Below are 18,002 nucleotides of genomic sequence, written 5' to 3'. Positions count from 1 at the left end.
CATTTTCCATTTCTAAAGTTATTTTTCTAGAACTTTCTTTTTTCTTTTCTTTACAATGAAATATACTTTCAAAAAACATGGTATTCCTTTACTTAACTGTCACGCCTTCATTCAATTCAGAATTTATAGATGTACACTATAAATCTGTATGCACTCTTATTATGTTATGAAAAATGACCTTCCACAACCACAAGATTTCTCAAACACAATCAAGAATCGTAGAGACAAGAACTAAGCGATTAACAACCAATCATATATCAATTGCTAAAAACAAAGAACAAAAGGATTTATAATGGTTCGGCTTTAACGCCTACATCCACTTCGAACTCGGGAAGCTTTTTATTGACGATCAAAGAGAGCAGAAAATTTTTACAGGTATGAAGTAAAACGAAGAAGATGATATCCAGCTAACAGAACTATTGGGTGATTATATACAAGAATACATAATCTAATAACTAGTCCACTAATCCCTTTAGCCCAGCCCATTAGCATGTATCTAAACAGGCCCCATAACTCCTCTTCCTTGACTCACATATTGTGCTTATTCTCTCTCATTGTCTTGACATTGGAATGTACTGATCAATGCTCAACAATGTGCGTATCTAATGAATATGCAATAAACCGTCTTCGGTCTAATTCTCACTTGTTTTGGCCGTATTTAAACTTTGGTCAAGTACCTCCATACTCTGAGGTATTTGTAGGAAGTTTTATGTCATTTCTAAGTTCATATGTCGTTTTATCATCTTTTTGTGAGGAATCTTGTTTAAGATGTGATTAGCCTATAATATTGCTTCTCCCCACAAGATTTGGGATAAGCCCGAACTTATCAACATGGCATTCATCGTTTCTTTCGAAGTTCAACTTTTCCTTTCGACAATCTCATTTGATTGAGGCGAGTATGGAGCAATACTTAGATATATAATACCTAAAGATGAACAATACTCATCAAATTGTGCTTCATATTCTCCCCATAGATCATTGTGTATACTCTTTATTGTTTACCAAGTTGATTTTCAACTTTGGTTATGTAGGTTTTGAATACCTCAAGTGCTTCATATATGTAAGAGTACCTTGTACAATCATCAATAAACGTTATACAATACTTCTTATCTCATTGGTTTCAGAAATTTTTAGTCATAAATGTCCTTGTGAACTACTTCTAGAGAAATCGTACAATATCTTTCAATAGAATGGAAAAGTGTTTTGGTCATTTTTTCTCAATGCATACTTCGCATTTATGTGTTAAATCAATATTATACTTAGACAACTGTTAGGACCAATGGAATGCGGATATCTCCACACTTGTATGATATTGTCCACTTTGGGTTTTAACCCTCATGGTTTTGCTTTTGGAACCACCCAAAAGGCCTCATACCAATGGAGATATTATTCCATGTTTATTAACCCATGATCTTTCTCTAGATCTTCCAATGTGGAACTTTGGTTGCATCCCAACAATCCTCCCCTCAAACGAAGTTACACTATTATTCTCATGGTCCGAGCCTCCCCTCAAGCCTTATTCGTCCTCCAATCGAGGTTACTCCACTTCACTGCGTTGGAGCGCACGCCTTACATAAATACTGGAAGCATAAACCACCTCGAGAGTTTAATCTAAGATTTTTACCGGGAGCCCCCCACCTCTTTCGTTTAGGTATCGAGGATTCTACCCACACGGCTCGATCTAGACCATGGCTCTGATACCACTTGTTAGGACTAATGGAATCCGGATATCTCCACACTGGTATGATATTGTTCACTTTGAGTTTTAACCTTCATGGTTTTGCTTTTGGAACCACCCAAAAGGCCTCATACCAATGGAGATATCATTCCATCTTTATTAACTCATGATCTTTCTCTAGATCTTCCAATGTGGGACTTCGGTTGCATCCCAACAACAACAAATGTAAATTCATTAAATGTTGCATAGTATTAAAATTTAAATTTCCTAAACGAACATGGCATAAATCAAAATACTCAAACAAGTAAATAGAATTGTTAATTTTATTATCATCAATCTCGTGGTGAACCACTGTTAGATTCAATTTGAAGAGGCTCTCATCGATATACCCTTTTTCCAATGAAATGATCATTCTTTATCAGTATAAATTTATTAGACTCAAATACAATCATAAAACCATATTTTACAAACAATGACTCTGAACTAAATTTTTTCTTATTTCAGGAACATCGAGCACATCAACGAGAGTGACTTCCATGTCAGCTGTCATCTCCAACCTCACTTTTCTAATCTCCACAATTTTTGAAATAGCATAATTTTTCAAAATAAGCTTTCTCTCAAAAATTGCAGCATCTCTTTATCGGAGTATATATGGAGGGTATCACCCTTATCGACCCACCGTTCATTTGGGTAGTCCACGAGATTTGTTTAAAAAAACAATTGTACTTAACTCAAGTTCAGAAAAATCAAAAGGTATCGACTTTTCTTGAATTATATTTCTTGTTCCTTACTTTTCTTTGGGCATTGTAGTCTTTTGTCATGTGGTTCGGATTTCTGCAGTTGTAGCACTTTCTCTTGAATTTATTCAGATTCCTTCGTTTTTGTTGTTCACCCATAAATTTCTTTTTTTTTCCTTACTGGATTCTACAATGTTTACTTTTGTATTCTTCTTATTGGTTTTGACTTCCATATCACGAATGTCTTCCTCAATTTGTAGTCATACAATCAGATCTTCAAGTATCATTTCATTTCTCTTATGCTTCAAGTAATTTTTAAATCCTTCCACAATGGAGAGAATTTCTCTATCAGTACAACAACTTGAAATGAATTGCTTAAATTCATCTATCCGCATGAATCTCATGCAGTATTACATATATTTCTTGTATTTGACTCACCTCAAACTTTGATTCTACCATATTGAAATCCAGGTAGTGTCCTGCTATTTATTTTTAAGTAAGTCTTACAGTTTTTTTTGCGATTTTAACTTGACAATACATATTGTATAATATATTGTTAAGTCCATTCAGAATGTAGTTTTTGCATTAAAAATATATTTGATTCCATGCATCCGCTGCAACCCTCCTGCAAGGATCAACTTCATCTTCAGGTATGGTGGGAGAATCTTCTTTAAGAAAACTTTCCAGACTAAGAGTTGTAAGATGGAACAATAATTTCTGTTTTCATATTTTGAAGTTTGCACAGTTGAAATTTTCTTGTCTTTCTCCTTGTGCCAATGGAGTGTTCGTCGTCGTTGTTAATGAGAAAGCCATCTTCAAATTTCCAGAAAATCTTCTTAAGCTTGTTTTGTATGAAATTTCTGGATTATGAATATTTAAAGAAGATAATGAGGAAGGGAAAACTTGAGGCTAGTGTTGAGCACTGTTTTTTTAAGAAGATTTTTTCCCACTCTTTGTGCTTTTGGAATTCGGTAATCTTCTTCCAATATACAACAACTTCAACTTGTGATAATAACACAACAAAAGACAAATTCACAACCATAAATGATATACAATCTCTTTTGTTTAAAATGAAGAAGAAAAACTTCAATAACAATATGAGTAAGCTGAGTTTTTTGAGAATCTGAAAAATATTTTAAAATGATGTTTGATTATCCTATTTGTGTTGTTTGACTGCAAGAACATGTTGTTTCAACATATAGGTCGTCTCTTGGTTCAAAATTCTGATGAAAAACATCAAAGTACACCATTTGTTTGAATTGAATACAAAAAACTTGAAATTGGTCCTCAACCATTCGTGAAACAGGGCCTCTGGGCGCTTCCAGTGTGCTTGGGCATTTAGGGGCTCAGCGCCAGAGCTTGCTACTTTGGAAATACTCGAGCAGCTCTTACGAACATGTTCTTTCTCGTTTTTTGTTTTGCTTGAGTTTTCCTTCGACTACTTCATTTATTTTCAATTCATTAGGCACAAAAAATTCTAATAATAATACACTGGATCACATCAGAAAACCAAATTTAAGGATACAATAGGTCTAAATCCTAGTATTTTATCCCTTGACCGATCGATAATAATAAATACTATATATACGACAAAAGAATCCATGTCTGAACACAACGTAAGAGGCGTGGTCGAGGCCTTGAAATTAATTAAATGTCCATTTGTTTTTATACAGTACAATAAATATAGAAAATAAATAAAAAAGTTGACAAAAATAAATAAAAAAAATATATAAATGTTTTATTGCGGAAAATGCGATTTAAAGGAAACAACACGTGATGTTTCAAATTTGAACCCCACAAACAACAATCTTAAGAAGAATTTTTCCAATCAAATACATTGATTAATTTACTTAATTTTTATTTATTAAGCATCAAAATTTTCCAACAACACGTGAACAAGCAGGTCATTTAGGCCTCTTCATGCCATCAACAGAAGCAAGTATCGGAAGCGTGTAATGCTGACACAATACATGCAAATTTCACCATGCTATAATTAGTTATTACAATATATTCTTGTATAATTGGATACTCAATCGAGATTTCATTTTTTCTTGAAGGTCACATTACATATTAATTTAGATAGTTTTTTTATTTTAAAAAATAAGTATACTATATAACATAATGATATATTTTCAAGGTTTTGTACCAAATTTTTCTCCGTAAAAGATTTGTCATTAATATTAAAATTTAAACTTTCATCTGTAAAAGATTTGTCATTAATATTAAAATTTGTTATACAGATTTAGGTACTCAAAATCATATATATGAACCAAATCTAAAATATTTAGTTCTGAAAAATATTATATTTGTTTCAAATTTTTAATTTTTTGTATCGAATTTTATCTGAAAAATACATGTTAGCTTATAAAATGCAGAAATATTTTTTGAGTTAGTCAGAGACTACAGGAAAAAAATCGCTCTGACAGGGATTACGAACACATTTAACTATTGGGATGATGATTTATTGATCATTTGCTTTAAAAATAATTATTAGGATCAACCGCTTACCACTAAGCTAAAAGTTATAGTTGTTAGCCAATATGGTACTTTATTTCCTTATACTTGTGACAACGTAGAGTGTAACTAGTTGAGTGCCAGTGAGTCGGGCAGTTAGGCTCATGAGTTCGAGATAGTGCGTGTTTATTTGTTGGTACTGTCTTATATCCCTAGATATCAGTCCTACCATTTTCATACCGTCGACTATGTCCCCCAGCAGAGACAATATCACCCATTAAGATTTCGCGCCACTCTTTATGTTCCACCTATCCAACCAAATCAAGCGGTTCAACATTAGCATCTTGACGTACGAGAACTTCCTAGAAGGTCATCAGTTTTATTATCACTATCACTCATGTACGTTTAATCCAACAATAATTACTTTTATATTATTTTTTAAAAATAAAACTTTCAAATGATCTCGGGTTTGAAACTCCGGCCCCTTGAAATAAGCACATACGACCATAAATTTTATTTTCGAAGGGGCCGTTTTGAGACCCAACCCTTTTTAAACCTCGGCCCCTTACCCATTTATACAAAGTTGGGTAGGTCTACTTAGAATGGGCTAATAGACCTAGCTTGGGCTTTTACTTGTCACAAGGCCTCTTATTCATAATTTATATGCGAAGTCGAACCCAAATTATTTTTGTCGACATTTTCACGAATTACTTGCAAAAGTTAATATTTTATTAGTGTAATTAATAATTTGAGGCTAGCATTCTCAACATTTCATGGATCACTACTTCAAGCAATAGTTTCAAACAACTCGCAAATATGTTTACATATTTTGAACCAAGCTCTTATTCGAGTTAAAAAAAAATTTAATTATTCGAAATTGTATTTGAAACTTAAATTTTTTTTGATATTGGACATGATTCTGTATGTTTCCACACTTATGATGGATGATAAGTAAGAAAGATGAAAGAGAGAGTATCAATCAATTATCTAGCAAGCCTAGTATTAACTTGCAAATATTTTCACTAGTTTCTTATATAAAATCATCTTAGCTCAAGTTCAATCTTTTTTTAGTATTTCAATTATTATTTATAATTCATTTTCTTTATAAAAATGTTTAATTCAATTCGAAATGACGTTCATGTCATTGATGAATTTAATTTCTCTCCTTGATTTGTTCAAGTCACTAGTTTATTGAAACCAAATTAGGACCAAGGTGTTGATGCAAAGCCGCGCATAATTTCCTCCACCCTCGCAAGTAGAGATGTAAATGAACAAAATCTTTTGTGAGCTATTCGAAATTCGATCGAAACTCGATTCGATAAAAACTCGTTTGAACTCGTTTAATGAGATTCGTTAAGATAAACACGCCAAACTCAAGCTTAAAAATATTCTTCTTATTAGCTCGTGAACATATTGGTTGTTAAGTTTATGAGTCAACTCTTAGATGAAAAAATAATAGTTTTGATATTTGATTGATTGATTTTGTACTTTACTTATGAAAGATATAGAAAAATCTATTAAATTTATTTATTTTAATAAATTTACAAATTTTAATAACAATGTTATATTTTTCTCAAAATATATAATTTATTTTTTAATAAATTTAATGAAAACTTAAATGTATAATTTATATTTATTAAGTTTGTTTAAACTCTAAAACGGGCAACAGCCTAACGAGATTTTAACATCACCTTCTTGTCCAAACGCGACTTTAACATCAGCGTCGGGAAATAACAAGAACAAGAAAAGCAACGAGATTCTGAGAGGAATCGGTGAAGAAAAATGATACGAGGAGTAATAGTAATGAACGATCAGGGCAAGCCTCGCCTCGTCAAATTCTACGAATTCGAGGTTATCATATTCTTTTCACAGTAGATGGATAATTAAACTCGAATTTTCCTTCATTATTTAGTGTTCTTTTACGCCTTTTTTGTCTGATTTTTTTTTTATTAAGATTGCAATTTGAAATGTAAGATTAGCCCGTGGAGAAGCAGCAGGAGGCTATTCGGAGCATCTACAGAAGTGAGTTCAGTTTTTCATGGTTTGATAATGTCTGAATTGTCTACGGTTCGTTTATTGTGCTTCTCCTTGCAGTTTTGTGCAGTAGAGTTGAGAATGTCAGTAATTTTGTTAAAGTAGATTCTATTTTTGGAAAGGTATGCTATCTATCTAGCATTCATATAAACCAGAGGATTTGTGTTTTATATCATATGGATTTGTTTGTGATTTAAGTTCTTGACTCGCAGGACGTGCGACTTGTGTACAAAACATATGCTACGTTGTACTTTGTCTTCATTTTTGATAACTCTGAGAATGAGCTTGCTATGCTAGATCTCATGCAAGGTATCTTTAATTGATCATTTGATGATTTAAGTTTTTAGAGTTCAATCTAGAGGTTTGTGCTCTAATTTTACATGTCTTATGATAGTTGAGATCGTAACTAGGAAGAGGAATGCATAGTTTAGAAAATGGGAGAGTGACAATACGACCTTGGTTGTGAATTTCTAAATAAAATTATAAACAGGTTTTCCTGCTCGTATACATGGTTTTCCTTTGTATATGTTAAGACCTGTAGTACTACTATCTCAGAGATAATTTTCAATTTCTGATCATGGAGATTCATTTGAAAATTTTGTTTTGCTGCCAATTATGTCAAGCGGGTGAACGCATAACATTTGTTTAGAGTTGCATGCAGTCAATTGCTTCTGAACCATATTTTGGATTCAAACATTATTTATGTGTCTCTTCGTGGTAACATGTCATAGTCTTGGATGATATAATCGTCCTAGTTTTGGTACCGACCTTTATAATTCCCTGGTAATTTGGTATCAAGTTGATAAAAGGAGATTGTTGGGATATCATAAGATGGATGCTTAAATTTTACGTATTATTATATTTTTCAAGTACTCCTTTTTTCTCATTTGTTCAATATGCAGTCCCTAATTCGACTTTGTCATTTTTACTCGATGATGGAACTACTTGTAGGTTTGCACCACTACGATTGTTAACAAATTGCTCTATATTATCTTCTACTTTTTAAAACTTGTTCCTATAATGCTGGTTTTAATTGGATTTTCTCTATTCCTTTTGCCCTGGTTGCTTACCTTTTCTTGTTATGTAAACAGGTTTTGGATTCTCTATTCCTTTCGCTTTGTTTGATTACTTTATTTATTTAAATATTTTTTGTGGAGACGATGGACAGATGTTTTAGCAATGTGTGCGAGCTTGACGCGGTCTTCCATTTCAACAAGGTCAGACCTTTTTTATGCTTATCGTCGTAGAAGTGTGTGCAACACTATGGTCTTTTAAGAGCAAGTTGGTAGTTGATGTAGTAATTTTATCCTATATAATACCGAACTACTGTAATTTAGCTATGACTACTCTAATCACCCACAAGATGCACATAAGCCATAAGGGGGTGGTCCTAGTGAAACCAGAGCCTTGGAGTTTGGTGGTGCAAAATTGAGAATGATATTAGCATAAGAAGAATGTAAACAATCCATTTAATTCACAACAGTTATGTATGTAATATTATAAAACATTGAAAATAAATCAATTGTTTAAGCTGTTAAAAACATTATTTTATTAAGTAAAATTTATTTGTTTTTGATGCATGCAAAAGCCTCCGACATGTGAGCTTGGACGAATGGGTGAACCAATTGTTTGTGATTGACTGAAGATATGAATGAGAAGGCTCATTTTGATCCCCAGTGACAAAAATTAATTAGTCATTTTCACATTTAACTTTTCATCTTATCGTGCTTCAGAACAGACACCAGTATTAAATCATGGTATAATATCTATTTAATATAATAGACAATGGGTATGTCAGAACAAAATTTTCAAGAATATGTATATAAAAAGAACAACGTCAATATCATACATTTATGTTCTTTTTATAATTAATATATTGATTTTTGCTGTCTAATTATATTTATATAATTATTTGCATTCTAGTTTGTGGTGTGAAGCGGTTATTGAAGTTTAACATGATTAGTTGGTAAGAAGAATTTGATTCTCTCCTGCAAGATTCTTTCTTTTATAATTCATAATAAAAATTAAAAAACTTGCATTTTTGGTCTTATATATTTGTATCTTTGCGATTTTGTTTCTCTATGTTATCAAACTTCACTTTTAATCCGTTATCTTTGTTATTTTTTGGTAAAATCCTTTTTACAACGTGGCGCTGACGTATGTAGTGTCATATCAGTACTCTTGATGAAAAAATATTGAAATTGCCAAAATTCGGAAGATACTATGACTGAATTTGACAACATGGATGTTCAAAATCGCAAAGAGACGTACATATGAAACCAAAAATACAATTTTTACCGATAAAAACTATTCATTTATGATTTTTTGTTTAAAATTAGAGTTTGATTTTACAATTATCATGTTAGACTTATTTTGTTAAATTCTGACCTGCTTGTATCAGTTTCTTGTAATTTGTTTTTTGGGGCGTGGGGGTTGAACATGTAAAATTCACTACATGGTGAAAATTTTATGTCGCTCAAAGTTGAGGGAATTTGATTGAACCCCCATATTATAAAGTGGCTTCGTTGACTTTTGATTAGCTCATGAATGTCTCATGTCAAAAGTGAATCATATTTAGCATTGAGAAATGAAAAAACTGCTGCTTGGGTTGAGAATGCGGTTGTATTTATCCACGAGCTTGCGAACTGATTGTCATTAGGTAGGCATAGGTTGTTATAGATTGTTGTTTCTCTCTCTGATGGGCTTATTACAGAGGAATCATAATTGGTTGCTCAACTGTTGAGAAGTGGAGAGGGGAGACCCGATCTCAGTTCTATGCTAGTTGTAACCATTTTTCCAACTGGCCTGCTTCGTTATATCTGCCATGCCAAAGTGATTGGCCTTTGGCAAAGTATTCGCTTTACACCATGTCTATCATGTTGAATCTCTGTTTGCTGATCAGACCTATGTCACCTTATCTGAGGCAACCAAAAATGAACTTGATCAGCTCCCTTGATTATTATGTATTTGAGAAGTCGTGCTAGTGACCGTGGACTGATATCTTTTGTTTGATCTGTTCTTGCAGATGCATACAATTTTAGACGAAATTATTTTGGGTGGCCAAGTTCTTGAGACAAATTCTCCAGAAATTGTGAAGGCAGTGGAAGAAATTTTAAAGTCTCTTTTCTGCTCTCTCTCTCTCTCTCTCATGCGCGCACACGCACATATCGATATAAATTGTCGAAAAATTGATGTTGACAACATATGTTAAGCAGGTTGCAGAGAAATTCTAATTCAATCACGTTAGGATCATCAACTTCTGGTTGGCAGGGTCGGTAGCAGCAGTTTAGCCTGCGCGACTTCTTTCATCTCAACATATTCATGCTGGGTTTGAGGATTTTCCTCCGTCTTTACCATACATTAAAGCGTTGGCTCGTGAGAAGCATATATCTTCATTTTGTTACCCGATTTACAATTCTTCTTGATCTGCAGCAGTGACTTGAAATGCTCAGTTTTCCATCGCTAGAGTGCAATATATAACCGGCGACAATCGATATATATATATGTTGTACGATTTAAAATATATGAGTTACATCGTTACTATTAATTATAGTTTTTAGTAAAACGACAAACACTGAGTCCTACATAGTATAATATAAAATACAAAATATCTTAAAATTAAATATTATTATTAATATGTTTATGTTATTTTATATTTTATGATATACCTCTAGTGATTAACAGAATAATTTATGTAGTATAAAAATATTATTTGAACTCCATTTTTATGTAGATAAGGATCAAGTATTAAAATTGATTCGTGAGATCGTTTCACATTAATTTTATAGTGTGCTTAAATATCTATACTTAACTGGTAGATAATTAATTCTATAGTGTGCTTAAATAGCTATACGTACTTTTATAATTTATACTGATAAAATTTAACGTGACTTTATGACATCATTTGATTTTTACGAAATAGTAGGTTTTTGTAATACAATCTCACATATCTTTATTTGTGAGATGATCAACTCTGTCTATATTTACAAAAAACAATAATATTTTTATCGAATGATCTGAATAAAATATATATATATATCACAAAATTGACTCGTGAGATCGTCTCGTATTAATTTTTGTTTTTACAAAAATGTCCTTATCAACAAATTCAAATAATTACATATTATCTCTTACAAATTAAATATTTAATATAGTCGTATCATTGTCATCAAAATAATAATAAAACTAGTGTTCTTCTGCACACGATTCTTATACAATTGAAATATTTATCTAAATAAGATTTTTTTTTCTTATTTTTAAATTAATAAATTTTTCATGTTTTTTATTGGGAATAACGGATTATAAAAAAAAATTAGATATAGATAAATATATGATTGAATTTGAAAATATCTAAATTAGATATAGATAAATATATGATTGAATTTGAAAATATAGATATAAAGATAAAATTCAAGATTTAAAAATAAATATTATTTTAGGATAATAAGATTTGTTGGGATTGAATTATAGTTAACAAGAGCTGAATAAACTATTTTAAATTTTTAATTCAAACTTGATCTACAATAATTCGTTTTTGAAATGTTAAAAAATGAATCAAGCACTGAGAAATTAAATTAAGTTTGGTTTTTTAGCTAAGTGAAAGACACTCAAAATAATCACTCTAAAACTGATTAAACATCTTGTAAAATATTTAAAATATATGTGAAACGTCTACTCGTTTTAAAATGCGGATTTTTTTTTAAAAGCTCTTAATTTAAAAATAACATTTAAATAAATCGCATGCATGCAACCCTACTTAAAAACATCATTTAAAAATTATCACGAGTAATTACCAATAAAATAAGACGGAGTAAAGACGAGTAAAATCATGGTATCAACTGTAAAATAAAACAGTGTGTAAAATCATTGTATCCTCTCCAAAACCAAAAATCATAATGTGCGGAAAACTCATAGGTCCTCGGTTCGTGTCGCCCACCAGGTCCGCTGACTCAGAGTCCAGCACCTCTAGGCTCCTCGACATCGAACTCACCTGCATCACACACGCCTAGTGAGTCTAAAGACTCAACACACCTGTACCAGTAATAACAAGTACATATACGTAGCACACAATAGTGAAAAATATCATAATCAACATAACTTTCATGAACTTAAAAAGCTTAATGCCCACATACCTTTCATGAACTTTAAAACATGAACATAAACATGTCGTATAAAATCATGTCATCTCATATCATCATATACGTGTCAAAACAGCTCATCGTGTCATCAAAAACTTAAACATTTTCTTTTAATTGAATTCAGTTCATTAGTTGTGACTTTCGTATCAGTTCTATCGTATCAGCTCTATCGATGGATCCATCTATAAAAACCGTGGTCCCCGGCGGCGGGGGACATCAGCGACAGCATTACCCGCCCACTGAGCCCGGGCCTCAGCTCATCATATCTCATGTCATCGTATACATATACATCGTCAGTCACAACCAAATCACATCCTTCAAAAATATCATAACTTCATCACTTAATAAAAACGTGCATATGCGTAACTTTTCTTTAAACCAAACATACAACGTATTTATCATAATTGCGTAAAATCGTAAAAATGATGCATAAACATTTAAAATATCATAATTTTGTGCTCAGGACGCTGCCAGTAGCTAAAGTTACGTGTTAACCTCCCCTCCACCACAATCAGCCCTCAACCAATCGTACTCTAGGCTCCCCTGGCCCAAAGAATCCACGCTTACACTTCCATGCTTCACCCCTTTCCCTCATGATCGCTCCACACCAACATGAGCCACCCACGGCTCATGCTCCTTCACGCGACCGAACTATACCAGGGGTGCTACCAGCAGCCTTCAGACCTTTCCACAGCCACGGCTCAGATCCCATATAGTTTGGTTCAGACCTCGGATCGGCCTTCAAGCCATCGACTCCACCCCTGCCTCCCGATATGCACTAACCGAGCCCCCCTCCCAGAAATCCCTCGACTCGGCCTCTCCCTAGCAGCGTTCAACCACTCAACTAAACCCCAAGCCAAACATCTCGACACACCAGTAACCCTTAACCACACAAGGATCGCAGCCCCTTGCACCAAATTCATAAAAACGTGAGTTACAATGAAAGAAAAAAAACATATGAACCACCGAAAAATCTTTCATATTCATCGAGGGATCGAGAGTTTACTACAGGTTAGTCACACAACAACATGTATATGGTGTATGGGATGCAAAAACGATAGTACAATGCGTGCCTTAACAATTGAAGAACAAGAACGACGCAATGGAGACCCGGTTGAAGCTTCCTTTGCAAGAACAAGAAGAGAGTCGATGCTTTCAGCTACCAAATTCTGAAACCGAGGGAAATCTGAAGGGAAGAGGGATGTTTATCGGCTGTGGGAGATGTTACGGGAGGGTAAAGGTTTCCTATATAATAATTATCTATTTAATCAAATAATTATGAGCTTTATTATGATAATTAAGGATTTGAAAAGGGTTTTAAGCCCAACAAAGCTTAAAAGTAGGCTCAATAAATCCAAACGCACTCCCGAAAAATATTTCGTGTTGGAATGATTTTGAAAATATTAACCGAACCATTAAAAAGCTTCCGATTTGATAAAATTTACATACCATAAAAATAAAATCTTGCGGATGAAAATACTCAAAAATTTTCATTTTTGAAAAATACAATTAAAAACACCTTATACTAATTTATAAAAATAAATCGTGAAATAAAATAATTTTTCTGAAAATTCACCGGTCTCCATTCCTCGATCGAACGTGAAATGCACCTAGAAACCCTAATGCATGAACTTTTAAAATTTCATGAACTAAATCCTATCATGCATGAATTATGCATAAAAAAATTAAACACATAATTTAAAATAAAATCCTAGATTGCATGAACTTTAAATAAGTCGCGAATTAAAACACAAATTAATGAAATAAAAATGTATTTAAATCTTTAAAACAATTTACTAAAATCCCAAAGAATTTAATAACTTGTATGCATGTGGTTCACGTGGACTTTCAAATTTTCGGAACGTTACAACATGCAAGTTGAAAAATAAAAAAACGTTTGGTCGAAGTATTTTATCAAACACTTTGTACGCAATATTTTAGTATTTGAAAGATAAATAAATTGCTTCAACGGTACATCTAAAAACAATAATAAGAATAATAAGTAAATGCGATAAATAAATATGCATGAATTTGTTTATGGATGTCCGGAGATACCAACTACTATATCACCATTATTTTCCTGGAAAAGTATCAATAGAAGACTTTGATTTATACAACTCTATGTATAAATTCATTTTGACTTAGGATATAACTCTTGCATAATCAAAACTCCTAGTACAATCTTGATTGTAGGCCGCAACCTCATTATCCACATATTATCTAGTGTCTCTTATGTCATGACCACAAACACAATTTTTTACATCTTTATGTTAAGATCATCACTCAACTATTCTTTGAAGTTCAAATCTCAAGTATATGTGTGAGTGATTGTGTATAAAGATTAATATATCATAGTGTATGCTTCTCAAACGTATCCTCACGCACCGGGAAAAAACTCTAATCAAACTAATATATCTATTAGGACTCTCCTTCTTGGATGTGCTCTCATTCTAGCTTATTTTTCTTGCATAGGATTCTTATGCTTTGAATCTCCTCCAAAAGATTGTTGTTTTATCTTTGAAGTGTTGTATTTACGACCTCCAAGATTGACATATATGTCATATACAAGAATATGACTATTTAGAAATCCAGTATAATGTTTCTGACATTGAACAAACATATTTGACTTGCTGACTACTTTTTAATATCGAGCTGACGGCTGGACTTCTGGAGTAGTCTAGTCTGATTTTAGCAGTTGGAATTCTGGAGCGGTCAGGTCAGATTTTGAGCACCTAGAGTTTGATCCAAGTCTAGCTGGTATATTATCTTGGTTATGACTCTTGATTCATTGATTTCTGACAAAGTGTGAAATTACAAGTTGTGGTCATTTCTCTTAGCTTTTCATAGAATCAAGGATAACTCAATTCCAAGTTCTTATGAGAGAAATATCCTCTAAATATTAGAACTGCTCATGTCTAACCGACAGCTGTATTTGTGTTATAGAACTAGTAAATTAATCGCGGTTTATCAGCTTTGTAAGTTACGATTCAGACTTTGACTTTGAAGATAATTTGTATATCATTGTCTTAGCTCTGTAATGCATGCTGAACGGTTCCATTAAGATAATCGAGCTGAGAGATATGACCAAAATACTAGAGCTACTCTAGTCTAGCCATTTGTCGTATATGTGTTCTCCAGCTCGATCTTGCAGCGTCTTGTTAGCATATATAACATCTGAACTAACTTGACCAACCTGAACTATGACTTGTAGAGAATTGAGTTGGATTTCCAATTATTTTGCCCGATTGTCTTTTGGATCACTTGTTTGTGAGATATGAACAAAATACCAGAACTGGTCAGGTATAGCCGTTTGCAATATCCGTCACTTCTAGCTGGACATTGAGGCATCCGGTTAGCATAGATAAATTCTGAACTAACTTGACAGCCTGAAATATGAATTATAGAGAATTGAGTTGATTTTCCAACCATTTTGCCCGATTGTCATTTGAATAATTGGTTTTTGAGATATCAACAAAATATTAGAACTAGTCAAGTATAGCGGACACCTGTATCTGTGTCATCCAGGTTGATATTTCAACCATTATTTCGTCTAGATAACATCCGAACTAATCGAGCCGACCCAAAGCATGACTTGTAGAAAATTGAATTTTCTGTTTAACTATTTTGCCCGCTGGTCATATATAGATCACTGTGCTATGAGATATCATTGAAATACATCACCTCGGAAAATTTCTAGGTTGACTAAATTCGAGTTATAGCATCTCAAATCTTTCAACTTGACATCTAGCACCTAAACACTTAAGTAAATATATTATAAACATAACAATAAGTTTTATTAATATCAAAATCAAGGTTGCTAGCGTTTCCGCAATCCAGCAAAGGTGAAATTACTTATAATCATATTTTTTTTGTACAATGAAATAATGTGCATTACCATAATTTCATTATGGGATTAACCAAATTAATTAATAATAAGCTTTTAAAGGGAGTAAATTTTTAATTAAATAGTAATATAAAATAAAAAATCACAAATCATGTTAAAAAAAATAATTGTACAAAAACACAATACGTGCACAAAACACTAGTGCATAATCATATACGGTATACGGTCAAATAATGTTATCATTGATTAAAGTTGATTTTCTGGGTTTGCTTTATTTGGGTTTTAAATGTATCCGATGATAGTATGCATATTTTAATGTGTAGAGACATGATGGTATTTTCTAATCAAACATTATGAGTTCTAATAAATTTTCGAGGGCTTGTCTAAATTTCTTGATGATTTTGTCAGCCACATTTATTGCATTTTTGGGCAAATAATTCAATGAGAATAGTATAAGCGGCAACATAATTTGACGACGAAAAAAAAATGTGGGTTGGCATATTTGACGAGAAATGTTCAGACGGAAATAACCCGTTTTTGACACGTATTCACACAGACAAAGGGCTCTATAAATAGAGCTCCCCCTTCATTCTAAAAATCATCCCTTCTTCGAGTTTTCTCTCATCCTATAGAATTTGATTGCTTAGTTCTATAATATTTGTGAGGTATTTTGTTCTCCTGTATTAAGAGAGTGTGTGTTCTCTTTGGAAACACAGTGAATGAGCTGTACACCACAAAATATTATAGTGGAATTCTTTTCATCTTGCCCGTGGTTTTTACCATAATAATTTTTAGGTGTTTTCCACGTAAATCTAGATGTCCAGTTTATTCTTTATTTTCATATTTATTATCTCAAATTACCGCACGTGGGACCAACAAGTGGTATCAGAGCCTTGGTTTAAAATTTCTTAAAATTCTGAGTATGCTCTGTGGTTGCAGCCTAGACTGATCTTCCACATCAGAAAAGATTTTTTGAGATTTTTTTTATTAAGGCAAGATTATTTTGTCCAATCTACTAAATTATTGTAGAAATAATGGCGGGCATGTACGAGTTAACAAAGTTCAACGGAAGCAATTTTATTCTTTGGAAAATAAAGATACAAGCAGTTTTAAGAAAAGAGAATTGCTTGATGGCTATTGGAGATAGACCAGTGGAAATTACGGATGATGGAAAGTGGAATGAAATGAATGATATTGATATTACCAATTTACACTTGGCTATAGCAGACGAAGTATTGTCAAGTATCTCTGAGATAAACACAACAAAAGGTATCTGGGATACTCTGACAAAAATGTACGAGGTCAAGTCGCTACACAACATGATTTTCTTAAAGAGAAGTCTTTATACTCTTCGGATGGCGGAATCCTCATCGATAACCGCCCATATCAACACATTAAATATTCTATTTGCCGAACTCACTTCCATGGGCATAAAATAGGGGAAAAGGAACGTGCGGAGCTTCTACTTCAAAGTCTACCAGATTCATATGATCAACTTACTATCAACATAACCAACAATATTCTTATGGACTTTCAAAAATTCGACGATGTCTTAACCGCAGTTCTCGGAGTAGAAAGCCGGCGCAAGAATAAGGAAGATAGGTTGGTAACCTCGAAGCAGGCAGAGGCTTTACCGATGATAAGAGGAAGATTTATGGACCGTGACTCCAGTGGGAGCCAAAGACAAGGTAGATCAAATTCGAGAAGTAAGAAGAAAAATATTTACTGCTGTAAATGTGGCGGTAAATGGCACTTCAAGAAAGAGTGTACGAGTATTGATAAAAGCTCTCAAGGAAATGTGGCCAGTACTTCAGGTAGTGGTGAAATATTATTCAGCGAAGCGTCAACATTTGCAGAAGGCAGACACAAATTTTGTGACACATGGATTATGGATTCAGGAGCGACGTGGCACATGACGTCTCGGAGAGAGTGGTTTGATCATTATGAACCAGTCTCAGGAGGATCTGTATTAATGGGAAATTATCATGCCTTAGAAATCGCTGGGGTCGGTACTATCAAAATTAAAATGGTTGATGGCACCATTCGCACCATACATGAGGCACGACATGTGAAAAGACTTACGAATAATCTTTTGTCCTTGGGACAATTGGATGACA

General features: G+C 33.1%; 1 protein-coding gene across 1 annotated transcript; it reads left to right on the top strand.

The window, feature by feature from the left end:
• The first annotated feature begins 6,537 nt into the window (after positions 1–6,537).
• LOC140973641 (AP-3 complex subunit sigma-like) lies at positions 6,538–10,419 on the top strand. The gene is made up of 7 exons (XM_073436616.1): positions 6,538–6,720; positions 6,849–6,891; positions 6,964–7,025; positions 7,116–7,212; positions 8,050–8,120; positions 9,929–10,020; positions 10,119–10,419. The coding sequence occupies exons 1-7, from the start codon at positions 6,652–6,654 to the stop codon at positions 10,180–10,182; spliced, it is 498 nt and encodes a 165-aa protein (XP_073292717.1). The 5' UTR covers positions 6,538–6,651; the 3' UTR covers positions 10,183–10,419.
• The last annotated feature ends 7,583 nt before the right edge of the window (positions 10,420–18,002 follow it).

Source organism: Primulina huaijiensis, chromosome 3, assembly GCF_012295235.1.
Source record: "Primulina huaijiensis isolate GDHJ02 chromosome 3, ASM1229523v2, whole genome shotgun sequence".
NCBI lineage: Eukaryota > Viridiplantae > Streptophyta > Magnoliopsida > Lamiales > Gesneriaceae > Primulina > Primulina huaijiensis.
Note: the sequence above shows the minus strand (reverse complement) of the source record. Positions and strands in the feature narration are given on the sequence as shown.